The sequence below is a fragment of the Phalaenopsis equestris genome, unplaced genomic scaffold (assembly GCF_001263595.1).
Source record: "Phalaenopsis equestris unplaced genomic scaffold, ASM126359v1 Scaffold000589, whole genome shotgun sequence".
NCBI classification, from domain to species: domain Eukaryota; kingdom Viridiplantae; phylum Streptophyta; class Magnoliopsida; order Asparagales; family Orchidaceae; genus Phalaenopsis; species Phalaenopsis equestris.
In genome coordinates, this window is record NW_018165029.1 from 30,918 (window position 1) to 57,176 (window position 26,259).

The window sequence follows — 26,259 nt, forward strand, 5'->3', positions numbered from 1 at the left end:
TAAATACATAAGAATTGTGTGATATGTATGTAAGTTTCCCAAACTATTAAAGCCCAAGAATCATCAACTCAAAAATTCAATCAGGTTATCATTACATACAAATACGAGTATAAAGAATTTTTTTTCTTATTAAACCAAGCCCACCTGCCGCAATGGCTAAACCAAGCTCGCATGCCAAAGTGGCTCGAGCCCACCTGTCGAACCGATTATATTCCTTCCTCTCAAAAGGATAGTCTAGCCCACCTGTGTGAGGGCAGCTATCAAGGATGGTCATCATATACTACTAAGGACATGTCAATCCATTATTAAGGCCTCATTTGATACTTGGAACTCAATCTTTTTACCCAGTACTAGGGGTGGTCGTGGTACCGACCACAACTGACATCCATATTGCAGTCTTTTTATCAAAACATTAGAAAAGTGCATCATACAGTACGAGATGTATTATGTCGATTATTGTCTCTCTCTTCAGTATAAAAGGAAGGTTAAAGGAAAGAAGATGGAAGCTCCATCTCTCCCTCCCTCCCTCTAAAATCTTGCCCCTCGGGAACCTCTGAGGAGCTTGACTTCTCCAGCTCATCAGAGATAAAAAATGAAATGAATACATTTCTTAAGTTCTCTCTCAAGGCTAGCATCCATCTCCCTCTCTCACTGTTTTTCTTTCTCTCTTTACGATATATAATCATTACTGAGTTATATGCACTTATAAATAATATGAGACCTTACATCTAAAAATGATTCAACATTAACTATATTCACTGGAACTAATTTCTCCTAAAGATCCATACAACAGAATAAAATTATTGCAAAATGTCTGCAACTCCCACATAAATTACTGAAACTTAAAGGTAATAGCATCAAAGATATAGAACTTTTTAGAATTGAGGCAGAGACAACCTGAAGATTTCACTTCAGAATTGAATATTTCACTTAGGAAGGCATCCAAACAAACTCCAGCCCATTAACTTTGTAATTTCAGAATTACCCGAAGACATTTGTTTGATAGCTTACTAGGAACATTGATGCAAAATGGCTGCAAATCCCAAATAAATTACAGGAACTTACAAGTAGCATCAAGGATATAGAAAATTTTAGAATTGAGGCAAAGACTAGAAGATTTCACTTAGGGAACCCTCCAAAAAAACTCCAGTTCATTAATTTGTAATTTCAAAAATATCCATATACTTTTGTTTGATAGCTTACTAGGGAAATTGCTGCAAAATGTCAGCGGAATCCAAATAAATTACAGAAACTTAAGGTATCAGCATCAATGAAATAAAATTTTAGAATTGAGGCGGACACTACCAGAAGATTTCACTTAGGAAACCCTGCAAATAAACTCCAGTTCATTAATTTTGTAATTTCAAAACTATCCAAAAACTTCAGTTTAATAGCTTATTGGGGAAATTATTGCAAAATGTCGGCTACTACCATATAAATTACAAAAGCTTAGTGTATCAGAATCAAAGATATAAAACTTTTAGAATTGAGGCAGACACTACCTGAAGATTTCACTTAGAACATAAATATTTCATTTAGGAGACACTGCAAATAAACTCCTGTTCATAAATTTTGTAATTTCAAAAATATCCATAGACTTCTCTTTGATAGCTTATTAGGGAAATTATTGAAAAATGTTGGCTACTACCAAATAAGAATTTATCAGCATCAAAGATGAGAACTTTAAGAACTGAGGTAGAAAGTACCTTAAGAAAACAATGATGTGTTTAGAAGCCTTGGCAGGTAAAGCATCCTTGAAAAGAAGACATTCGGCGATATTTTTGGAAATACGAGACGCTCCGGCCGGTTTTGGGAGCCATGCAAACTTGTTGAGCCACCACCGAACTTCGCATATTTTGAGCTCTCTTCTGAGCCGATCGAAGCCTGCTCAAAATCTTTTCCATTGAAGAACACCGTTTTTTTTCTAATTTCATCTGATTGCAAAATGTCCAAAATATCAAATTAGGCATCTTTTAGTACTAAATTTATATTTGATTGGGTAAAAGCATGCACAATAGAAATTTTTTTTGGGAAATTTGCATACATACCCATACAATTCTTACTTATTTACATATTTAACACCCAAAGTTTGATATTTATACTTATAGCGCCTTGGTGTCATGAACATATGCATAAAAATTGTCGTGGGGAAGGTAAACTTTTTCTTTTTATTACATGGCAGCACAGTAGGGCTAAGGGTCTGTTCTGGACGGCTAAAGCTATTTATAAAATTAGTTATAAAACCTTGCAAAGATTTTTTTTTTACTTATGATGAGAATTACAAATATATATTTATATATATATACATATATTATATATACATACAACTCAATTCTTATATATTTATATATCTAACACCTAAACCTCAATTTTTACATATATGACATTTTAACTATGCACAAAAAGGCATAATTCAATTTTTAATAGTAAAAACGGCTGTATTTTTTCTGTGACAAGAAAGATTTAAGTGGTATAAATATAAAAGGTAAAGTTTAGGTGTGAGATATATAAATACATAAGAATTAGGCGGTATGTCTGTAAATAACCACAATTTCTTTAAAGAATTACTTGTAGAACTATCAATTCCCATGTATGTACATATCTAACACCTAAACTTCAATTTTTACATATCTGCCATTTTACCAATGCACAAGAAGTTCTATTTCCCCCCTTAAAAGTTAAAATATGGTAATTTTTTTATTTCACGTGAAAGATTTGGGTAGATAAAAGTGAAAATCTAAATTTAGGTGTTATAAATGTAAATACATTGGAATTAGAAATGGATGCTAAGTATAAAATTGCAAATATTAAGCATTTAGAAACAACTCACTTCCAGTTTTTGTAGAGCAGCCTCAGCTTTTGCTTTCTGTAGGTTCTCCCAGGCAGCAATCTTAGCTTCCTCCCTATCAAACCTATGATATAATTTAAATCCTTAATTAAATAACTGCAATACCATATTTGCATTAAAAAAAATCAACATTCATGTAAAAGGAGCAAGTAAATTTCAAAACTTCATGCAAATAAAATCAACTCACTTTGATATGCGTCTTTCGGTGCCTATAACTTCCCAATCCGCCATTCTATTCTCCAATCTTTTCTTCTTCCATTCCAATGTATCTGTCGATCGCTTATCAGAGCATCGAGAAATATGTTTCTTCGACCGCCTCGTCACTGTGACTCGGTCATCCACCTGCACGTCTCTGATCTCTAGACACGGAAAATTGCTCTGCAACTCTGTAATGGTATGAACAAATAGTGGAGATTGAGATAGCGACGAAGGCTTCTCCTTTGGGGAAGATGGAGTACTTCCTTCAGGACTCATTTGCGTGCCAACATCTCTGCTCCTAGCCAAAGGGGACATCATTGTGGCTAGTTCCCGAGTCCCATTAAATCTATATCCTGAAAATTTTGACAATAGATGATAATTAAAGGTCATGCATTTGCATACGTACCATCCAACCCCAATGTATGTACACCTATATTTTACTTTTTACATTTATACCAACCAAATCCTTCATATTATTAGATAAAAAATGTCACTATTTTAACTTTCATGAGTAAGCTAACATATATGTAAAAATTGAACTTTAGGTGTTAGATATGTAAATACATGGAAATTAAGTGATATGCATGTAAATCTTCCCTTAAGTTTATCAAACATCTTAATAAGAAATGGATTTACATTTTACAATTTTATAAGTTAGGTGCACTAAATGTTTAAAGGCTCACTAATTCATTGTAATCAGCCTAAAGCCTAAGCCAGACATCAATGAGTTAATTAATTGGCAGCAATAAAACATAAGTACACCATACAAAACACAAAAGGAGGATTTACATGCATACCATCCAACTCTTATGTATTAAATATCTAAGACCTAAGCTTCAATTTTTACACATATGCCGCCTTGCCTCTTCAAGAAAAGCTGTATTTCACATTTTAAAATAAGAATGGTGGTATTTTTTATGTTATATGAAAGGTTTAGCTGGTATAAATGTAAAAAGTAAAATTTAGGTATCATTACTTCTAAAAAAGTTAAACATGCAGTTTTCATAAGTAGATAAAGCGGCATATATGTAAAAAATTAAAGTATAGCTGTTAGATATGTATAGGGCTGTCAAAACGGCTCGTTGTTCACGAACAGCTCGTGTTCGGCTCGTTAATTTTATTCAATAAGTTAACGAGCCGAACACGAACTAAGATGTATTCGTTCGTGTTCGGCTCATTTTGGCTTGAAATATTATATATATATATATATATATATATATATATTATAATCAATTAAAATATTGATTAAGAAAATAGAATAAAAATTATTAAATTAGATTCAAATGATGTATTAATATAAATAATAATTTTTAAATCTTGCTCAAACCCTTATTGTCTTATGTCTACATGATTAGGGTTGTTAAAAGGACTCTTTGTTCGTGAACAGCTCGTGTTCGGCTCGTTAAGCAAACGAGCGGAACACGAACACACTTTTTTAGCTCGAAATATAAACGAGCCGAACATGAGCTGAGCATGCCGTTTACACCCCTAGATATGTAAATACATAGGAAGTAAGTGGTATGTATGCAAACCTTCCTTACATTTAACACCATCTCAACTACTCTTGAAGAAGAAGTATAATTAGTAGCTAACCTCGGAAAACAACTTCGGCTGACAAAGAAGTCGATGGCTGCACGAAGGAATCCAGACTTGCCGCTCTATCGATATGAACTTCAGAGTTAAAACCAAAAAGTTTTTCTCTGCCATTCATACCATACAATTGCTGATCTGTCACGAGAACCCCCGCCAGCAATGGCGAACCGCCCTCAAAATTCACAACTTTCCCATTATCAAAGCAGGGGATCTGCGGCGATGCCGGTGCATGAGACGAAGAGCCAGAGATCAACACCGGAGCTCCAAGCGGACCACTCTTGGACTTCGGTCGCCGGTGATATGGCGGAAGCACCACCGGCCTCTTCGAACCATCGCCGGAAACCGGGCTGCAAATCCACCTCTCCGCATCCTCCCACTTGGACGGCATCGTTCTGCCATTGTTAAAAGGGAACAATGGAGCGAAGCCGCCGCCGTATCTCTGCACGCGACTCGCCGGCAACGGAACCCGTTCGGAGCTCCATCCTTTCTGACAAGAACTGATTCCGCCATTAACGTGGAAGTAATTCGGCGTTCCGGGACTCGGCAACATGTTGGATCTGCTCTGAATTGATGGAGCGCAACTATTCTTTGTGTAATAGGCACTGCAGGTGAAGGGATGGAGCGATGAAGAAGCTCCGGCGTTTGTTCCATAGCCGTTCAGATCGAGTGAGCCTGGCCGCCATCTTCGAGGTTCGCTCGGAGAAGAAAAGGATTCGAAAGTAACCCTTTGGTTCTGGCAATCTTCGACAAGATGAATGTTAAAATTATTAACAGAAGTTGAAAAAGCTTCCAGAAGTTTAAGGTCGTCTCTAACCTCTGAGACTGTGAGACACAGTGGTGTTAGTTGGAGGATCTATGGTTCTTTCCTCCTGTTCCAGCTCTTCATCTATCACTACATCCAGTCCTCGATCTGTAAAAACCAAAGAAAAAGGAGGGGCATTTGCACATACCACTCCATTCCTATGTCTTTACGTATCTAACGCTTAAAGTTTGCCTTTTTACAGTAATGCCACTCAAAAGTCAAATATAAAAACATTAAAATTACTACTTTGTTGCTGTTAGATATCATATACATAGGAATTGAGTGGTATATATGCAAAAAACCAAAATAAAAGTCATTAGTCTTGGAGAAGAACAGAGATGACTGCAACAGTAGAAATAAAGTGAAAAAATATCAGCCTTTTGGTGTAGAAAGTTCACAGCTTTTAGTTGAAGATGCCCTTGTCTCTGGCTCAGGGTTCTGGCAAGGAAGAAACGACGGCTCACACCCGGCCAAATTCTGAAACACAACTCATATATGATTTAACAATCTTAAAGTCAACAGTGAAAAATTTTTAAAAAATGGAGAATTTACATACGTACCACTTAAATCTTATGTATTTACATATCTAACAGCTAAACTTCAGTTTTTACATATAAGTTGCCATGGTGGTATTTTTAAACATTTGGTTGGTATAAATGTAAAAGTAAAAGGTGTTAGCTGTGTAAATATAGAAATTGAGTGGTATGAATGTAAAAGCACAAAAAAAATAAAACGAAAAAGGCTCGGTGTAGCAAAGCCTAGTGTGTTTTCTCCAAAGAAAGGTATGGGCAGATGAGCTCCATTGCATCCACAAAAAATTATTAAGAAAAAAATTTATACGAATAATTAACATTTTAATCTTTATATTTGTTGATGCAATCATGATGCTATATAAATAAATATAAAAAAAGTTGGTAGTTTTTTACATTAAATGCAAAAGAATTTAAGGAAGAAAGAAATAGTTTCTGAAACAAAACATAACCTCTCTTTATCTGCGGCCCCTGCTTGATAGGGAAAAGTGAGGGCAGAAGATCGAAAGTATGATTAAAAACAACCACATTTATTGGATTCATAGTTTGATGATATGTAATTAAAAAAATTTATTCTAATGATTTCATTTCTGCCCACAAATTAGTCCAAAGGATAAAACATAATTATATCATCTGTGCCTTAAGAAATTTATAGCATATAGAGCAGAATTTTGAAACAAAATTAGCACATTATGAAGAAATTTCAAGTTCCTGAAGCAGAAAACTAGCAGAGAGCCGAGATTGGGAAAGAAGAGAAGATGGAGAAAAACCTAAGGAAAACTATCTCATCTCTCTCTTAACAAATCTATCGCATTCAGGGCAAAATTTTGAGACAAATTTAGCACATTATGAACAAATTTCAAGTTCCGAAAGCAGAAAACTATCATAAAATCTGGACTGGGAGGAAGAGAAATGGAGAAAAACCGTGAAGGAGGATTGTGGGCTCGGAGAGAGAGCGGATAGCTCCGATCCAAAGGAGAATCGGCCTCCAAAGCTTCCCGGTGCAGATGCAAACCAGTAAGAACCTTCATGGTAGCTATCGTCGCCGACTGAAGAATGGCCGGAGGAGTAATAGGCGGATTCATCGTTGCCGCCTTCTCGAGCTCTCCGAAGGCGACGATGATGACGACGGATACCCCACCTCGAGGTGAGCTTTCCTCTTCTCGCCGTTCGTTCATCCCCCTTCGATTCCTCCTCTTCCCCTGACCCTAACCCTAACCCTAATTCCGCCATTTTCGACCTGACAGGGAGTGTTCCCCTCGCTTTTGCGACCTGAGTCTGGCGGCACGTTTTTAACTAAAGGTATGGCGGGTAAATGCCGGGCACAATTTTAAATGACGAAAATACCTTTATAAATAATATATAGGAATTAAAAATGAAAGGGCATTTTCGTCTTAAGATATTTTTTTAAAATATTTGCTTGCATACCATATTTCTACTTGTATTTGCATAATTATTTTCTATAGAATTTAAATCATTAATTCAAGATCAAAGGAATATGATTTATACCAAAAATGTATAAGCACGAATCGTACAAGAATATGACAGTTCACTAAAGATAAAACAATAACGGGCAGATGAACCGACAAACCGGTTATTATCCACCCATACATAAGATCAAAGGTATATGATTTATACCAAAAATCTATAAGCACGAATCCTACGAGAATATGACAGTTCACTAAAGATAAAACATAACGGGTAGATGAACCGACAAACCGGTTATTATCCACCCATACTAAGATAAAGAAACTTGTCTGAACTAACATGATCGACCTCTTCATCCTTCGACTAATTATTCCTGAAATAGCAATCTCATCGGCTCAATCAGTCAGCCTAGCTAAAAAGATACCAATCGGGAGATTATTCCTACTTGAACCGTCCGAACGAACACGATCGACCTCTTCATCCTTCGACTCATTATTCCCCAAATAACAATATCATCGGCTCAATCAGTCAGCCTAGCCAAAAAGATACCAATCGGGAGATTATTCCTACTTGAAAGTACTTGTCAGCGAGTTCATTGAACTCGTATTTATAAAATACTAAAATAACATTCACTATCCAATTAAGGTAAAGGCATAAATATAATTTTGTATGTGTCCTCCTACGTCCATAAATGAGGGAAGTTAAGTAATTTCTACTTCATTATCATCTTCTATCCATTTTTTTTCTTGTTATGGGTGTAAAAGCCTCAATATTTATTTATTTATTTCTTCATTTAAGATTTTTTTTTTTTTAATATTCTCTAATTCAGTCCATAATAGGGGTGTAAACGAGCCGAACTATGAGTGTAAAAGCCTCCATATTTATTTATTTATTTATTTATTTATTTCTTCATTTAAGATAATTTTTTTTTTCTGAATATTCTCTAATTCAGTCCATAATAGGGGTGTAAATGAGCCAAACACAAGCTGTTCACGAACAAATAATACTTTTAACAATCATAATCATGTAGTCATAAGACAATAAATGTTTGAACAAAATTTAAAAATTATTACTTATATTAAAACATCATCTGAATCTAATTTAATAATTTTTATTCTATTTTGTCAATCCATATTTTAATTGATTATAAATTTGTGTAGTCTTGTAGTCAATTAGATTTTTTTTAAATACAACTTAATATATATATATATATATATAAACTTGATGAGAAGTATTTCGAGACAAAATAAGCCGAAACACACACACACGATGAGTAGTATATCGAGCCAAAAAACTTGATGAGTAGTGTGTTCGTGTTTGGCTCGTTTACAAATTTAATCATGTTCGGCTCATCAACTTATCGAACGAAATTAACGAACCGAACACGAGCTGTTCGCAAAAAAAAAAAGTTTTTTTTTGACAGAACATTAAATAAATAATAAAAAAACAAGGGGGAAATCAATGGTGGATAATACTTCCGCCTGATTCCGGCGGCGGGGCCCGCTCAGCGGCTCTGATACTGCAGTCTTCATAGGAACCGCGTTACGATGTTCCCACGGCTCAACAAATAAATCCACATCATAACGCCACGTGCACATCTGATCTCCATAGATTCACTGGACGAATGCTCCGGTGCTTCGTCCTCCGATGGTCCTCGGTGCATCAGATTTATTCGGCGGTCGGACTAGACCGCCGCTTCGCTTTTTTAGGTCGGTTCGTGGAACGAGGACGTGGGGACCGCTTAGCTTTAACGTGATCCGCGGTGGGGCCCATGATGATGGGTTGCTGCCCGTTTGCTAATTTCGAAGCCGTCCGGTCCAGCTAGGCCGACCGGATGAACTTTCGGCGTATCTAAACCGGTTCGATTCTGGGATTCACGTGAAAGCGACACTGCAGCGTCTGTTTTGTCGTGCGGCATTGCTTTCGAGTTAACAGGATTTGCTGCGGTCCCCAAACAGCGCACGGTAAATTTTGACGAATAAGAATCAATAATATGGCTTCATTATTTTGTTTGAGCCGGCTAATGAATTGTTATTTTTATTATATATTTTAAAAATATTTTTTATTGCTTTAAAGATAAAACTTTTTATATTTAATATATTTTAAATATATTTAGATTATAATTTTCTTAAACGAGCAACCTCTTGAGTTTAAGTCAGGATTAGCTTGAGCTTAGCTTATTAGTTCATCGAGCTCAGCTCATGAGCCATTTATCAAGTCGAGCTCGAGTCAGATCACGAGTCTGCCTTACTTACACCGCTAGTGCCAAAAAAAGTCGCATGACTATTTAGATGAGGTAATTTTAGAGGTAAAAATTTTTAAATAGATATGAATTTAAATTATTATGCCACTTTGTCCAATTTCATCTTATTTTCTTTCTTTCCAATCTTTCTCTTCTCCAAATCCTTTTTAATGATCCAAAAAAAGACGACTATTAGAAAAAGAGAATTGTAATACGATCGAACAAGCTGGCGACTCCGGGTTTAAAAAAAAATAAAAAACTTTGTTGTTCACGAACATAAATGAATCGAACAAGTTGGTACGAAATATTTATAAGGTTTTTAAATGATGTTGATTTGATTAAAGATAATCTACAACAATGTCATATCATTATTGTAGTGAAGCATATCCATCATTCCCCCCCAAAAAAGCTCAAACAAAGGCTGGCCTTGCAATTGTTGACATAAATTTTTGAATGAAATGCTCCTATATTTTATAATTATAAATTTAAATTTGACTTGTTTGTTATTCATTCATATTTCATAAGAGAGAAACACTACATTAAAACAGTGGATATTCAGATTAAATCTTAAATATGTCACAATATATGCAAAAAAAGTATATAAATATGCTAAACCACATGGGATACATTATCGATGAACTTTAGATTACATCATTCGTATTTCATAATTGTTGGATCTTAAATTGTCCCGTGAATCACGGCTAAGGAATAAAGTGTTAATCGTATGAAAGAAGATAGAAAATATGATTTAAACACACTTTGTATTTTTAGTTAGAATTACATTGGGAGTCTTTTTCTTGGAAATGATCATCCTATTTATGGTTTATAGGTAGGATGTGGTAAATTATATGGTTGTCTCCATTTAAAAAGAGGATGTTACTATAATTATTGAGCTATTACATTTACACATTTGTAGATGAATAACATTTATTCTGACCCCATGACTGTTGCTAGTGTTATTATATTTCTGTAACACTATTTTACATTCGTAACTTCCAAATTCGTTTGCTTGGAATTTGTTCGATCGACCATGATTCATTTGGCCGACCAAATATCCTTAGCTCGAATTGATGATCTTCTACCGGTCAATGTTTTCGGGCTTTTGTAAACCCCAAAAATATCGGAACTGTGGACTCTTTAGTTCTTGTGCCAAGGCCGCCTCGTTGATTGTCGGCTCCAAGTTCCAAACATTGAGCATCTCCTTCTGGAACCTTGTAACATATACTCGTAGGCCCTTGTTTGGTCCTGTTTTATATACCACAAAGAATCTGAATCTTTTCTTAGTTTTGGAGCGCTAGCAAACTGTGTCAAAAATAACTTTTTAAAGTCTCTGAAGGAATTAATAATTCATATGGGAAGCTCATTGAACCACCTGAGTGTGAAATCTCTCAGTGTAGTATTGAACAACTGACATTTTATTGCGTCAAAAATCTTTAGAAGGTAGATTTTCGACTCAAAGGATGCAATATGACCATCAGGTTCGCTTCGACCTTTATATGGTTCCTAGGTAGGAACCTTAAAGTACTATGGTGGCTTAGATTCCACTATATAGCGAACGCATTGTCCATTTGATGATAGAATTCTATCACTGCTGGTTGTGGTTCTCCCCTTTGCACGGATTTGACATTATCCTGGTATTGTGACTCCTCCACTTGCTCAGCGGGTTGGGCCGCCTTTTAGCTTTGAGGCTCGGGTGACAATGGATCAAGTTGTGGGAGAGGTTGTGTCCTTCTCTCGAGCACTACTCAAGCCAGCTCTGCAATTTGTCCGATCATCCAGTCATGGAGACCCTGGATTTGTTGTTGTAAAAATTCTCGAACTGACTCCACATCAAAGGTTTCCCCTTAATGTATTCCTTCACCCTTACGTGCTCTTTGTCTTATAGAAAGCATGATTTCACACTCAATGCACTTTTTAGGATGTTAGATCATAAATTGTCCTATGGATCACATCAAAGGAGTAGACCGTTAATCAGATGCAAGATGAAAGAAAATTTGGTTTAAACATTCTTTATAATTTTAGTAAGAATTGTGTTCGGAGTTCATTTTCTTGAAAATGATTATCTTATTTATAGTTCATATGTAGAATCCGGTAAATTACCTGGTTGTCCTCATTTTAAAAGAGGACGTTATTATAATTAATGAGTCATTACATTTACACATTTGTAACTGAATAACATTTATTATGACCCCATAATCATTGTTACCATAACTATATTTATGTAGCTGCCTTTAACATTGTTTTACATTCGTAAATGCCCAATTTGGTTGCTTGGAAATCTTTCAATTTGCCATGATTCATTCAATCGGCCAAACATCCTTCTGTCGACTTGATGATCTTCAATCACCCCTTCCAAATGTGAAGACGAATCGTCCTTCGATAGGATTGTTACATCGGGCAATAGCTGAATCACCGTAATCTAACAAAAAACCTACCTTCAGTCTATGTGTCTATACTAAAGAACCTCATCCTGGACGACTGCTGATTTTCATTAAGGTAGTTACTGAATAGAAGATGTTGATGCGACCATGCGGTATTTATTGGGTCATTTGTTCACTTCATTCGGGCGTCTTATGAGACCGACCAATTGTACGGCTAATAATTCATGTTCTTTATGTCTCCAATCACTCCTCTAGATTTGTGTAGGTGCATTCATGTTGTACAATAATACAATATATTCATCAAAACCAAAAGCACACAAATATTAAGAAAATCATAGCAACGAAAACAAATTGTTGTGCAGTTGAGATTTTAATCAGGAACTTCAAGTCATCATAATTTTTCTTCTTCACATCTTCAAACTATTCTTTTTAAACATACTTTGATCAAATAATCTATCGTCTATTTCAACAATCCATCTGAAATAATTGTAATATTGTTCTAAGCAATTTCTAAGACCTCTATAAAAGCTTCTTTTGATTCTCACCTTTATAAGTAGTAAATATTTTGCATTGTAAGTTGCATTCACAATAAATTTTACGAACTCTAATGCCTTTCGAGCTATAATGTTTTGAATTCACCTTCCACAACAAAATGACAAGAAAGTAATTAGTATTTATGAGAAGCTCTAAAGAACTTACATACACCTTTAAGCTTTAAAAAAAATGAGAGAAAAGTAAGAAAACATTAATAAAATAAAACTACTACATCCCAAAATGCTATTTAGAGTTTACTGAGTCTAAAAACAGATTTTTTATATTCCTGAAATGCAATCACTCTTCATCTGTTGCTAATGGGAGGATCTTCACCTACACTTCATTGTCAACCTTATTCTTCACCTAGAGTTAACCTAATGGATATTGGATAGGGTTGCACAAGGGTTGCGCAGTTCCTCTCAATCAAATTTCATTTTTTTTTTAATCCGACTCCATGCTCGATGCTCCTGAAGTCCCATTTCCTTTCCCCCAAAACTCTTCCCTCATGCCTCTCCTCCACCGCCCCCATCTTCTACTCCAATGGCGTCGGCCGCCGCCCGAAGAAGAAAATCTATCACCGCGTTCCCGAGCTCGACAAGGTGATGGACCTCCGTAAGAAGCCCGCTCTCCTCCTCCGCCTCCGTTCCATCATCGGCGCCCAGAAATCGCGTTCCTTCCTCCTCCGCGACCTTGAGAAAGAGGTCGGCTTCGTAAAAAAATGGAACTTTGTCTCCCTTATCGAGAAGCACCCCGCCATTTTTAAAGTATCAGGCGGCGGGGCCTCAGGCTCCCCCATCTCGGTACGCCTCACTGATAAGGCGGAACGCATCTCCTCCGATGAAGCTCGAGCCCAGCAATTGATGGAACCCATCTTGGTCCGCCACCTTCGTAAGCTTCTCATGATGTCCATCGATTGCCGGGTTCCTTTACGGAAGATCGAATTGATCCAGTCCGAGCTGGGTTTGCCGAAAAATTTTAGAGAATGCCTGATTCCCAAATACCCGAATTACTTTTCCGTAAAATCTGTGAACGGTTCGGAGTATCTCAACCTTGAGAGCTGGGATTCTTCATTAGCCGTCACCGTCCGGGAAGAAAGCTTGGATCTTGGAAGGTTGGAAGTAGGATCTAGGAAGGTAGTTGGAAAAGATGGTAATTTTCCGGGACCTCATGCGTTTAAGATAAGTTATGCGTCTGGGTTTAGACCGAATGCGCATTATCTCGAGGAAGTTCAGAAATGGCAGAAAATGGCATTTCCTTCACCATATCTGAGTGCCAGGAGGATCCAACCAGCCACGCCGCAAGCCAGGAAACGGGCTGTTGCGGTGCTTCATGAGCTCCTGAGCTTGACGATGGAGAAAATGCTAACTTCAAATAAGCTAGATGCATTCCATAATGAATACCAGCTTCCCTGTAAGCTGCTACTTTGCTTGGTTAAGAATCATGGAATTTTCTACATTACGAATAAGGGGGCTTGGAGTACTGTGTTTCTTAAAGAAGCTTATGATGGATGTAATTTAATAGAGAAATGTCCTCTGCTGCAGTTCCAAGATAGGTTTGTTTCGCTTATTGGAAGGACTTATCTTGATTTTAGTAATCAGCTGGCCGTTTAAGTATTCTTTTATATAGATTAAAATCATCATCACCATCAAGCCTTGTCCTAATTGCTTTGGTTGGCTTTATGAGTTTTCCTTATCCATTGACCAATGTCCTTAGAAGCAACTTTGAGCCTTCTAAATTTGCTATATGAAAAAGAACTGGTCCTAAGAGCTATGTAACGCGAACATATTGCTTCCCTTTACATCAGTTTAAGGGGCAAGGTGTGTTTGTCTCCAAATGAACACAGTTGAAGCTACATCCTTTGCTGAATTGGCAAACCAAGATATGGGTTTTGATCACCTTAATGCAAAGCATGTGGAATGGCATAGGTGATGGAGTGCAGGGCGAGCGTGATCTCTTGATGAACAGGTTTGAGACATGTGATATATTCTTTATCATTTTTTCAACATCTAGTTGCTGTTTCTAGAGAGAAATCAAATTTGATGTTGGGTATATCATTTTGTCAGTTTTAGTCACCTAACAAGGTTGGTGATTTGGCACAATTTCCTTCAAACATCAATGGATTTATGAAAAAATGTTCTATTGTTTATGATTTTTTTTTTCTGTTATCTAAGAATCTGATTATGGAGATGATTACATGATAACAAAATCCTTCTGTTATGGAACATTCAATGAGATCTATATATGGATTCCTGTCCTAATAATGTATTTAGAATTTTGCTAACTAGTCTTTTATTCTTGAAAAGTTTTAAAGCGCTGGCTTAGATTATGGAGGTCCTTTAAAGTTATGGTATACGCCATAGAACTTTTAGATGGTTACTCCAATGTTTCCAGCTTTACTATGCTTGCATCTTTTGGGGCTGTCTGGCAATAGATGGAATAGCAGGATTTAATTAATCCTATAAATCTGGATTTAGTAAATCCCGTGTTATATGTGGGGCCTGATTGGGCTAAGGGGGGTGGCCAACCCCTAGGCGATGCCTGGTTATAGGAACCCAGCACTAGTGGAGGCGCTTAGATGCCCAAGAACAGTGTGCCAAAAACTCAATGCTCAGGGGTGGCGTTGCCGCACCCGAAATGTTCCCTAGAACAGTGCACCTGGAAAACCAACACCTAGAGATGTAACTAAAATTCTGCATTTTAGGACTTTATATTTCATCTTTTGCTGTGAGAAAAAAGCGTGAAGTGCTCGTGTGTTGAAGGAAGGATTTTGTGTGAAGGAGAGAGGAGCGAAGTGCTTCTGTTCTAAATTTTGTTTTAGATCTCTTGAATTGGTGTTCAAGATTTTTGTATATTTTTCTTAACAAGTGATATCAGAGCAGGTTTTTTTTTGTAGTTCTTTGATTCAAGCGAGGGCACAAGGTGGAAAAGATCAACAGTTCGAATTTTCTTTTTGAAAAATATAAATGAAGATTTATTGAATCAAAAGAAATTCTATTTGCCACTGGAAAGAATCGCCAAGAAGTTGTAATAAATAACTCTGTAAGAATACAAATTGCTTGATTGAACAATACTAAGTTTGATCAAACTTTCACTTTCTTTATTTATTGCTTTCAACAATGTGAATGAGAAGACTGCAGATGATCTCATGGCCACCTTAACGATGATGTATGAGCATTCCTCGATTTCTAATAAAGTTTTTTGATTGAGAGAATTATTCAATATGAGGATGGTGGATGGTCCAGTGGCTGGGCACTTGAATAATATTAATATTATGACTAATTAATTGCATTATGTTGGCTTCAAGTTCAATGACAATGTCAGGGTACTATTAATCCTATTGTCATGGCCAAATAGATGGATGGACTAGTTACTGCGGTGATTAACTATACAATTAATATGAAGTTAAATTTTGATGATATGGTGGAGTTAATGTTGAATGAAAAGTTTGTAAGAAGGCGAGCTGTGAAATTTTAATTTTTGCTATGAAAGTTGAAAATAGAGGAATGAATCTTGATAGAAATACAAACGAAGAAAGATTCAAGTCTAGTGGAGGAAATGTCAAGTTAGAAAGAGGAAATGTTATAGGTGATTGTTGGAACTGCAAAAAGAAATGCAACTTTAAGAAGGATTGCAAAGCTTCAAAGAAGGTTGGTGGTGGAGGTCTAGGTAGAAAGCTTTTAAAAGTATGTCCACGTATGAAATCCAAGATGACCCCTTTGTTTTGTCCTTATTTAATACTAAATCATGCATAATGGATTCAAGAACCTATTTGCATGCATGCTTTAAGAAAGAGGTGTTTAAAAACTACACCTAAAGTGATCTAAGAAATGTGTATTTGGGAGATATTGAGCCCTGTAATATAATTGAAAATGATAATGTTGGTATCTAGTTGTCAAATGATTCAACTTGGAAGCTCAATGAAATTAGATATGTTTCATGTTTGAAGAGAAATTTAATTGCTATGAGTCAGCTCGCATGATAGGTATGCGACTAGTTTCACATTTATTGAAGTTGGCTAAAGTGGTAATGATGGTGCTCAAGATAACATGGAGAGCACCTTTTTATTTGATCGATGAGACAACTGATTCAATTAGTATGGATGGAACAAAAAGTGATGTAGGTCTATGGAACCACTTGTTTGGCCATATGCATTTGAAATATATGAAGTCCCTCTTTTCTACGAATAAACTTTTTAATTTGAAATCTGTAGATATAGATTTTTGTGAAGATTGTGTTCATAACAAGAAAACAAATATTGTGTTCTATAAAGTGGATCAAAGATGAAGTCAATTAAGTTGAAGTTAGCGCAAATTGATATATGAGGTCCTATTCTAATTGTTGATTCAATACTTTGTCACTTTCATTAATGATCACATCGTAAAGGTATGTGTGTACTTCTTTAAACATAAATTTGATATATTTGAAGTGTTTAAGAAGTGGAAAGTCATGGTTGAGAATGAGAAAGACATGAAGTTGAAGCGTCTCATATCAGATAATGATGAAAAGTATCGTGGTTAAATGTTTATGAGTTATTGCGCTTTAAGAGGAATGAAGTATTAGTTCACCATTTCAAAGACACTATAGAAGAATGGTGCTGCAGAACGCATGAATAAAATCATCACAGGGAGTGCTAGGAGCATGAGATTGCATACAGGCTTGCCAAAACAGTTTTGAGCAGAAGTAGTGAACACTATAGTTTATTTGATTAATTGTGGTCCGTCAGTATTTTTAAATGAAGGATTACCTGAAAAAGTTTGAAATAATAAAGAGGTAAATTTATCTCTCTAGAAAGTATTTGGTTGTTCATCATATGTTTATGTTGATCCAAAATCCGGGAGTAAGCTTCAGCTAAAGTCTGTCAAGTGCACTTTCATTGGGAATAACTTGGCTGAATTTGGGTATAAAATTTTGGATTATTAAAATCATAAATTCATTGATAGCAGAGATATTATTTTTAATGAAATGAAAATATACAAGGAGATAAATATGACTCGGGATTGTCCATCAGTTACTTTTGAAGAACCCTCCAAGTATATTGAGATAAAAGATAATGATGGTAAAGGTGCTCAATATGATGAAGCACAAAAAATTCCTCAAATACCTGCTATGAAAGTTAGAAGGTTTAATAGAATCACACAACCGATAAAGATATATTCTCTTTCCTTGTATTATTTATTGTTAATTGATAGCGGTGAGCCAAAGTGTTATGATGATGCCATTAATATCAAATCATACATGATATTTGACAGAATTATCATATAACAAAAAGACATTGCCCAACAAGTGGATTTACTGGATGAAAGAAGAGTTGGATAGTTGCAAGCGTTACAAGATGAGGCTTATTTTGGAGGATTTCAACAAAATGGAGTAAACTACACAGATATATTTTCTCCTATGGTGAAGATCAAAATTTAAACGTCGACCATCTGATGATCCGATTAGGAGAGTAGATGTTTTAGATTCGACTTGTGTTAAGAAAGGCAGAGGTAGACCTAGGAAGACTTGGGCTTATTGTATTAAAAATGATCTTAATTTACTAGAACTAAATGAAAATATGACACTAAATAGGACACAATGGAGAAAAAGAATTCATGTAGCCAACCCCACGTAGTGGGATTAAGGCTTTGCTGTTGTTGTTGTGTTGTTGTAGTTAAGATCAAAATTATTAGAGTTGTATTGAGCTATGTAGCAACGAAAGATTTACATCTGAAGCAGATGGATTAAACAAACTTCTTAGATGGTGGTGGCTTAGAAGAGGAATTGCATATGATGCAACCACGGAGATATCAAATTTCACTAGTCTGTAAACTGAAGAAGAGTCTTTATAGTTTAAAGCAAATCCCAAGAAAGTGGTATAGGAGATTTGATAGGTTTATGCCATACAGTTGGGACACAAAGTGTTAGGCAAATTTTGTTGCTTTATTAAAGAATTTGATAATTGTTATATTTTTTTTTAACTTTTGAATGACATGCTAATTGCGGGAACGGATATGAAGAAGATCAAAGACTTAAAGGAGCAAATATTGATGGAGTTTGAAATGAAGGATTTAGGTCCAACAAAAAAACTCCTCGATTTGATAATATAAAAGGACTGGAGTGTAGATACTTTGAAGTTTTCTCAGGCAGAATATGTTGAGAATGTACTTTAAGCTATTTAAGGAATAATTAACTAAGTCTGAAATAGAGCAAATTAGATGAGAAGAACTCTGTATGCTTCAACAATTGAAAGTTTGATGTATGCAATGATATGTACAATACCAGATATTACACTTGTGGTGGGAGTGGTCAGAGGGTACATGAGTAATCTAGACAAACATTATTGGAAGGTGGTGAAGTGGATTCTTAGATACTTAAAAGGAAAAAACCAACAAGACACGTTGCTTTGGAAGTCCAAGGATCAATTTACAAAAATATGATGGTATAAAAAATATACCATATATGAAGCTGGGGCAATCATGAGACGAAGCCGCATGTATTATAGTTGTAGTTGATGACAACACAAGTGGGTTCCAAACACTTATTATTAAGAATCTTGGTACACATATTGTATACACATGATGATTGTGACTATTCATTTAAGAGATTCTTTATGATCTTTAACACTTGTATTGATGGTTTTATAGTTTGTTGCCGACATCTAATTAGAATTGATGCTTGCCACCTAAAATCAAAATATTTAGATGTATTATTATCCAAAACTTCTTTGGATGGCAATAATGGTTAGTTTACCTTTGCAGTTGCTATGGCTGGATATGATTCAAAGACTACATGGCGAAGATTTTATGAACAATTGGCTGAAGCAATTAATATTGAGTTACAGGATCTCACATTCATATCTAATATGGAGAAAAGCTTAGGAGAGGCCAGTAGGATTGTATTTCCATGTTTGTAGCATAAAATTTATTTTTGTCACTTATCAAAGAGTTCGAAGAAATTTTTTCATTGTCATGATATTCAAAGAATTTAGAACTTGATATGGGCAGCTGCACATGTATACAGTAAGCATGAATTTAATTAAAAATTAAATGATTTACTCAATATAAGCCCATAAGTGCACTCCTACTTGCTTTTATTTACTTATAAGTAATGATAACTAACCATGGCATGTTTACGTCAATGATCATTATTGCATTGTCAGGTACTTGGTTGCTCGTTACATTATTACTCATTTGTTTTTTTTTTCTAAGTTACAATGGTGGTATTTTCGATGTGACATGAAATTCTTGGGTGTTATAACTGTAAAATTTAAAGTTTAGGTGTTAGCTAATTACAGAACTAATGAATTGTAGCCCATTGAATTTTCAGTCATCGACAAGATGGAAGAAACCAGCCGGTATCATTCCATATGCAATTGATTCGATTGACTAAATTTTTTAGATTTCTATAGCTAGTTACAATGCAAAACATTTCATACTTTGGAGGAATTTGTTGCAATATGAAGTTGATTTCATAAGATCACTAAGGTGTAACCTGCAATGTCTTCTTTGTGGATTCCTTGGAGAACTGCTTAAGCAAGCATGCCAATTCACGATCTTGGATTTTACCTCAAAAAACTTGTGCATTTTTGCAAGCATGTGTTTTGATTTATACATAAAATAATGTAGAATATGGTGTGTAGAAGTGCATGTTAAATCTATGAACAAACAAAATAAATATATTTTGAGGAATAAGATCAGGTTTTCCTTTACATTGTTTTATATATATATATGATTTTTTATTTATTTATTTATTTTTTTTTATATGCATTGCTAACTATATGTTATGTTTGCTATGTATTTCAAGATGATGATATGGCTAGCTTGGTTTCTTTAAGAAATTATGTGTGGACTCTCCTTACATTGGATGGCCCGGCAATTTGGTTCAATTTTTTCTGTTTGGGTTTCCCTCTCTCTCCCTCTCTCTATCTAGTTATGCATGAATATATATATATAGAAAGTTCGCAATTGATGACTTGTTGGTTGGCAGCTTCGGCGTAAGTCCCCTCGATCCCAGGTTCAATTCCATTTGGCTCGAATTAGCACATATGGAGTGGATAGACACATGCTGTTGTCATATATATATATATATATATAGCTTCATATGCCCTATAAATATACCAGCTATTTCATTTATTGGGAAAATACTCACTTTGTATTGAAATAATATTTTAATTAACATCATATTTAAATTGATGATTGATGCATTATATCTTAAACATGCATGGCACTAGATGAACAAGAAGTGGGAAAAAGGGAGGGATAATAAAACTTCAATTCTTCCTTCCAGTCTTTAAATCAAGCTTTGGTTACCATCTCATCCCAGGATGGATCCCTTTTTTCCTTCTATAAGTTCCCTATCTATCCCTATTCATTATTTTCATCACATGTTTTCTTGGGAATTGGAAGTGCTTATGATGTCAGCAGGTATTGAATCCAAAGACATTCTCTTTTGGTCTGGAAGGATATGACAAGTTTGGAGGAATTAATCATAGCATCTTATTTGCCTATTCATTCAGGAATGCAACATTTTTCTTATAATTTGCTTGTATCTAAGAATGATTTGTTCTGAAAGCTTCAGACTTGCATCTTAAGCAACTCAAGATAATTAGTATAGATTATTATTTACGCTTTGCTTGGAAAAAAAACATCACTCTATATGTAAAATGGATTGGTGGAACACAGATACTTGTAATGGAGTAAACACTTTACATTTTCCCATGAATAATTATCATTATTATTGAACTGCCTTTGAATTTTGATTTTCTATAGGAACATAATGAGTCTAACCAAGTCAGCATTCCACGGCAAGTTTGCCGGTGTGCGCACACGGATTATGAAGAAAAATTATGAAACGATCCCACAATGGTCGTTCCATGTTCTCCTGATCCGCATGTTTGGTCTAGCCAAAATCCATGTTCATCGTCCGGGTTGAGATTCTTGCCCCTCAAATGACATTTGAACTCCTCATCTTCCCATTCATGTTTTGATTTAATTGAATATTACTACTGTATTTTTTATATAAAAAAAAGTGATTTTTATCCTCCCTTGGATTGAATGAATTTCTTTGCAAGTATGTTATCCATGATAGCAAAGTCATGGTAAAGTTTCATGCACAAAATCAGATTTTATGTCATAATGTTAAAAAAAAACAAAGCAGATAAATCATCATCAAATGAGTAAAAAAGTGATTTTTATCCTCCCTTGCATTGAATGAATTTCTTTGCAAGTATGGTATCCATGATAGCAAAGTCATGGTAAAGTTTCCTGCACAATATAAGATTTTATATGTCATAATGTTAAAAAAAACAAAGCAGATAAATCATCATCAAATGAGCCATGAGCAGAAGGCAAATGGTTTCCATGTCTCCTCCATTATTTCACAACCATGAGCAAAAGGTGATATTTTTTCCTTAAATTAGAATGATAATGATAGCCTTCTCTCTCTCTCTCTACACACACAAAGATGAACTATTTCTTCCTCATTGGATTCCTCTCAGAATGTTTGGCTTGGCTCAACATCTACTCAAAGATGAACTATTTCTTCCTCATTGTGTTTTGTTCAAGTTTAGTTCAAAGTTGAGTTTGATTCTTGTTCGTTTCATATTGATGATAATCGAGTTATTATCAAGCAGAGTAATGAGTACATTATCGAGGTACTCAATTTCCATCCAAATAAAATTTATTGAACAACTTAAAAATAGTATTATCATGTTATTTATTTTCTCACTAAATAAGGCTTATGGAGCAAGATGATTAGTGTGGTTGAGCTATATATTTCTTAATCAAATGAGTTTTATCAAGCTTATAAATGAGGTGTTGAACTTACAAAAAAAAATTTAAATGAGTTTTTAAATGAATAACTAAAATAAGTATAAAATACATTAATTAAATGAACAACTTAACAAATAAGCTTTTATGTTGTTTTATGGATTATAAATTAAAATATAATTTCATTTAATATAAATGAATTTAAATTAAGCTTTAATTGTGCTTATTTAATAACTTAGGTTAAGCTTTAATTGAATTTATTCATAGGCATTAAATCAATCTTATTTATGAACTTTAAATGAAACTATTTATCAATCTTCTTAACAAGCTTGTTTGCAAGCTTTAAATGATGTTCATTGGCATTGATTCTGATGTCACACATTTGAGACTGTCATTCGAACCTATGGGATTATGTTTTATTCATGTGTGGTATCCCATAGTCGAAAGATGTCTATCAAGACCCTTTGATACGTGTCTAGGGCACCAAGGTGGGGATTTGCCCGAGCGCACCCGTGCTCTGGCCGTGGCACACCTGTGCCTGCCTTGTGTCTCACGTTTTCGTGCCAGGAGGTCGACATACCCTCGCCTGCGCATTATATGATTTACATGTATAATATGATGTATACTTTCTTGTATTTTGAGATATAAAATAGAGCATTAAATTTTGAAACTAAGAAGGTAATATGTGAAATATTTTTATATGAACTATTTTTTAATATGCAAATAATGGGGACTATTTTAACACTTCACTCTTAAATAATTCTAATTTTTCAAACCCGCTCTCCATCTCCGACAATGCCCACTTCACAAGATGAACTTTCACCGCCGTCTCCTCTCCTGCAACTCGCTCCGCTCATCTCGCATTCTCCACGCTCTTCTCCTCATCTCCGGCCAGTCAGCCGACATTCTTCTCTCCACCGATCTCCTCAACCTCTACTCTCGTCTCGGCGACATCTCCGCCGCCGTTCTCACCTTCAACGCAGTACCCAAACACAACATCTTCTCCTATAACTCCATGATCTCCTCCTTCGTCCGCCATGGCTTCCTCGCCGAAGCTTTTCTCTGCTTCCACCGCCTCCTCTCCCTCCCCGCTCTTCGCCCCGATTCCTTCACTTTCCCCGTCGCCCTTAAATCCTGCAGATCCTTAGAAGATGTCAAAAAGATGCATTCTTTGATAAAAAGAATGGGTTTTGATACCGATGTGTTCGTCTCCTCTTCTTTGATCGGTGAATATTCAAAGTTTGGGTCGGTGGATCATGCAGAGAAGGTGTTTGATGAAATGCCGCTTAGAGATTCAGGTTGCTGGAATGCTATCTTGTCTGTGCTCTGCCAGAATGGGAGGGAAGATGATGCAGTTGAAGTTCTTAACCAGATGATAAAAGAGGGAGCTTTTATGGATAAAGTTACTGTTTCAACCATTCTTCCTCTTTCTGCTTCACTCAATGACTTGCTAATGGGTATGGCTCTGCATATTTATAGCATAAAGCATGGTTTGGATTCTGATATTTTTGTGTCAAATGCTTTGATTGATATGTATAGCAAGCTTAATTGTCTGAATTACGCACGTCATGTATTCGATTCAATGGATTGCAGAGATTTGGTTACTTGGAACACCATGATCGCCGCCTACGAACAATCCGGCGATTCAACCGCTGCGTTCGAGTTCTTCGATTTGATGAAGAACCAAAAACTTAATCCTGATGTTCTGACAGTGGTTAGTCTTGCTTCCGCAGTCGCTCAGATCCGACACGAACTGAATTGCCGCTCAATTCATGGTTTTTTCGTGCGCAGAGGATGGGATGAGGATGACATATTTGTCGGCAATGCGATTATCGACATGTATGGGAAGATGAACAAAATTGAATCTTCACAAGTTATGTTTGATCAAATGCGCACAAGAGATGTGATCTCATGGAACACTTTGATTGCGAGTTATTCGCAGAATGGATTTGCCAATGAGGCCATTGAGCTCTATGAATGCATGGGAAGGGAGGAAGAAGAACTGAAACCAGTTCAAGGAACATTTGCAGGCGTACTCCCTGCCTGCTCGCATGTCGGAGCTCTACGAAAAGGGATGAAGATTCATGGGGACACCATCAAACAATGTCTGAATTCCGACTTGTTCGTTGCCACGTGTCTAGTCGACATGTATGCGAAATGTGGTAGCTTGGCCGATGCGGCAGCGCTGTTCGCCATGATGCCGAGAACAACCAGCTCCGGTCCTTGGAACGCCATGATTGCCGGGCACGGGTCGCACGGGGAAGGCAAGAGGGCATTGGAGCTGTTTTCAGAGATGGAGAAGGAAGGAGTTAGACCAGACCATGTCACCTTCGTTTCACTGCTCTCAGCTTGCAGCCATGGAGGACTAGTTCAGGAGGGACGAGAATGCTTTCAGTTGATGAAGTTGAGGTATGGAATTGAGCCAATGGTGAAGCATTATGCATGTATGGTGGATTTGTTAGGCAGAGCTGGGTTTCTGAATGAAGCCTATAAACTGATAGAGAAGATGCCATTAAAGCCTGATGGAGGAGTTTGGGGAGCACTTCTGGCTGCCTGTAGGATCCATGGAGATGTTGAATTAGGGAGATTGGCATCAAAATGGCTCTTTGAATTCGATTCCGAGAACGTCGGCTACTACGTGTTGCTATCTAATTTATACGCGAGGAACGGGGAATGGCAGGGAGTTGATCGAATTCGATCTCTGGTAGAAGAAAGGGGTCTGTGGAAGACACCAGGGTGGAGCTCCATTGAAGTGGATAATAAAGTTAGCATTTTTTTTACAGGGGATCGGTCTCATGCTCGGTATGGAGAGATTTACAGAGAGTTGGTGAGGTTAATGGAGAAGATGAAGCAGATTGGTTATGTTCCAGATTACAGTTTTGTGTTGCAGGATGTGGAAGATGATGAGAAGGAGAGTATTTTAAGCTCTCATAGTGAGAGATTGGCTATGGTTTTTGGAATCATAAGCACAGAGAAGGGGAGCAGGATTTATATTTTTAAGAATTTGAGAGTCTGTGGAGATTGTCATAATGCCACGAAGTATATTTCGAGGATTACAGAGAGAGAGATTGTTGTGAGAGATTCAAATCGGTTTCATCATTTTAAGGGAGGGATTTGTTCATGTGGAGATTATTGGTGATTCGAAGGCGGTGCTTGGCTGCATCTTAGATTCCTATACATCCGGAACGGAAGAAATTGCGAGCGATTGCGGCATAAATCCGTCTAGCAATCAACAAATTCACGTCCTAAAGACGACGGAACGAGAGAAGTGAAAGAAGGAACGCGTGAAAATTGTAGTATGCTACCAAACACCGCCTTAGTATTTATGTCGCAAGAAGCTTTTCTTTTAAGTTCTGTAATGGTGGCAAAGGTGAGAAGATGAAGAAGAGGAGATTGGTGATGAAGTTATACAGAGCTTCAGAGGGTTCAGTGGTGAACATGGCTAATATTGCCTAATGGTTATTATTTTGGGAAATTTACATACATATCACACAATTTTTGTGTATTTATATATTTCATATCTAAACTCTCATATTTACATATGTAATATTTTGGTGTTTTAAAAAATGTGCATTTTATGTTTAAAAAGTGGCAAATGTACTATTTTTTAATGTGATGGTAAAAATTTGACTTGTATGTGTCTAAATATGAAAGCTTAGGTGTGAAATATATAAATACATAAAAAATGTGTGCTATGTATGTAAATGCATAGATTATTTTATATGAATTTTTTTATTAATTATCTTTATTACTCATAGATTATTTATGGGGATATCTTTCTTTGTGGTTACATTGCTAATGCCTAAATGCTAATTTTTACATTTATGCCCCTCAAATCTTTCATATTACATGAAAAATATGACTTTTTTAACTTTGAAGAAGTGAAAATATTGAAGTTTAGGGGTTGTATATATGAGTGGTATACATGTAAATCTTTCTCTCATATATATATATATA

The 26,259-nt window shown here is 35.9% G+C and overlaps 4 protein-coding genes across 7 annotated transcripts in view; 2 read left to right on the forward strand and 2 right to left on the reverse strand.

Annotated features, from left to right (window-relative positions):
- The window catches only part of LOC110029523 (nodulation-signaling pathway 2 protein-like), a 1,664-nt gene extending 1,390 nt beyond the window's left edge, over nucleotides 1–274 (reverse strand). The window contains exon 1 of the mRNA XM_020731851.1: nucleotides 145–274. Coding sequence (XP_020587510.1) covers nucleotides 145–274 — 130 coding nt within the window. The remainder of the gene's footprint in view (nucleotides 1–144) is intronic.
- A 604-nt stretch (nucleotides 275–878) lies between these two features.
- Nucleotides 879–7,237, reverse strand: LOC110029536. 3 transcript variants are annotated; one of them, XM_020731868.1, is made up of 8 exons: nucleotides 6,896–7,237; nucleotides 5,819–5,918; nucleotides 5,454–5,549; nucleotides 4,640–5,380; nucleotides 3,036–3,399; nucleotides 2,831–2,912; nucleotides 1,707–1,934; nucleotides 879–1,033 (listed from the first exon to the last, which is right to left on the reverse strand). In XM_020731868.1, exons 1-7 carry the CDS (start codon nucleotides 7,202–7,204, stop codon nucleotides 1,728–1,730), a joined length of 1,899 nt encoding a protein of 632 aa, XP_020587527.1. In that variant the 5' UTR covers nucleotides 7,205–7,237; the 3' UTR covers nucleotides 879–1,033; nucleotides 1,707–1,727. The 3 variants fall into 3 exon arrangements, with proteins under 3 accessions (XP_020587527.1, XP_020587528.1, XP_020587526.1); XM_020731869.1 differs by lacking the exon at nucleotides 879–1,033 and adding an exon at nucleotides 1,071–1,328 and having other exon boundaries at nucleotides 5,840–5,918; XM_020731867.1 differs by lacking the exon at nucleotides 879–1,033 and adding an exon at nucleotides 1,072–1,328.
- A 5,620-nt stretch (nucleotides 7,238–12,857) lies between these two features.
- Nucleotides 12,858–21,500, forward strand: LOC110029529 (protein ROOT PRIMORDIUM DEFECTIVE 1). 2 transcript variants are annotated; one of them, XM_020731858.1, is made up of 2 exons: nucleotides 12,858–14,521; nucleotides 21,304–21,500. In XM_020731858.1, exon 1 carries the CDS (start codon nucleotides 13,018–13,020, stop codon nucleotides 14,164–14,166), a length of 1,149 nt encoding a protein of 382 aa, XP_020587517.1. In that variant the 5' UTR covers nucleotides 12,858–13,017; the 3' UTR covers nucleotides 14,167–14,521; nucleotides 21,304–21,500. The 2 variants fall into 2 exon arrangements, with proteins under 2 accessions (XP_020587517.1, XP_020587515.1); XM_020731856.1 differs by lacking the exon at nucleotides 21,304–21,500 and adding an exon at nucleotides 19,294–19,597.
- A 1,291-nt stretch (nucleotides 21,501–22,791) lies between these two features.
- Nucleotides 22,792–25,816, forward strand: LOC110029530 (pentatricopeptide repeat-containing protein At4g33990-like). Its single transcript, XM_020731859.1, has one exon. It carries the CDS (start codon nucleotides 23,114–23,116, stop codon nucleotides 25,439–25,441), a length of 2,328 nt encoding a protein of 775 aa, XP_020587518.1. The 5' UTR covers nucleotides 22,792–23,113; the 3' UTR covers nucleotides 25,442–25,816.
- The last annotated feature ends 443 nt before the right edge of the window (nucleotides 25,817–26,259 follow it).

Bases quoted from the DNA above. Each gene is read 5' to 3' on its own strand.
- LOC110029536 (XM_020731868.1), bottom strand. From the start codon at position 7,204: ATGGCGGAATTAGGGTTAGGGTTAGGGTCAGGGGAAGAGGAGGAATCG. The intron at 5,381-5,453 runs GTTAGAGACGAC...ATCTTGTCGAAG, and splicing joins TGTGTCTCACAGTCTCAGAG to ATTGCCAGAACCAAAGGGTT. The intron at 2,913-3,035 runs GTGAGTTGATTT...ATTATATCATAG, and splicing joins ACCGAAAGACGCATATCAAA to GTTTGATAGGGAGGAAGCTA.
- LOC110029529 (XM_020731858.1), top strand. From the start codon at position 13,018: ATGCTCCTGAAGTCCCATTTCCTTTCCCCCAAAACTCTTCCCTCATGC.
- LOC110029530 (XM_020731859.1), top strand. From the start codon at position 23,114: ATGAACTTTCACCGCCGTCTCCTCTCCTGCAACTCGCTCCGCTCATCT.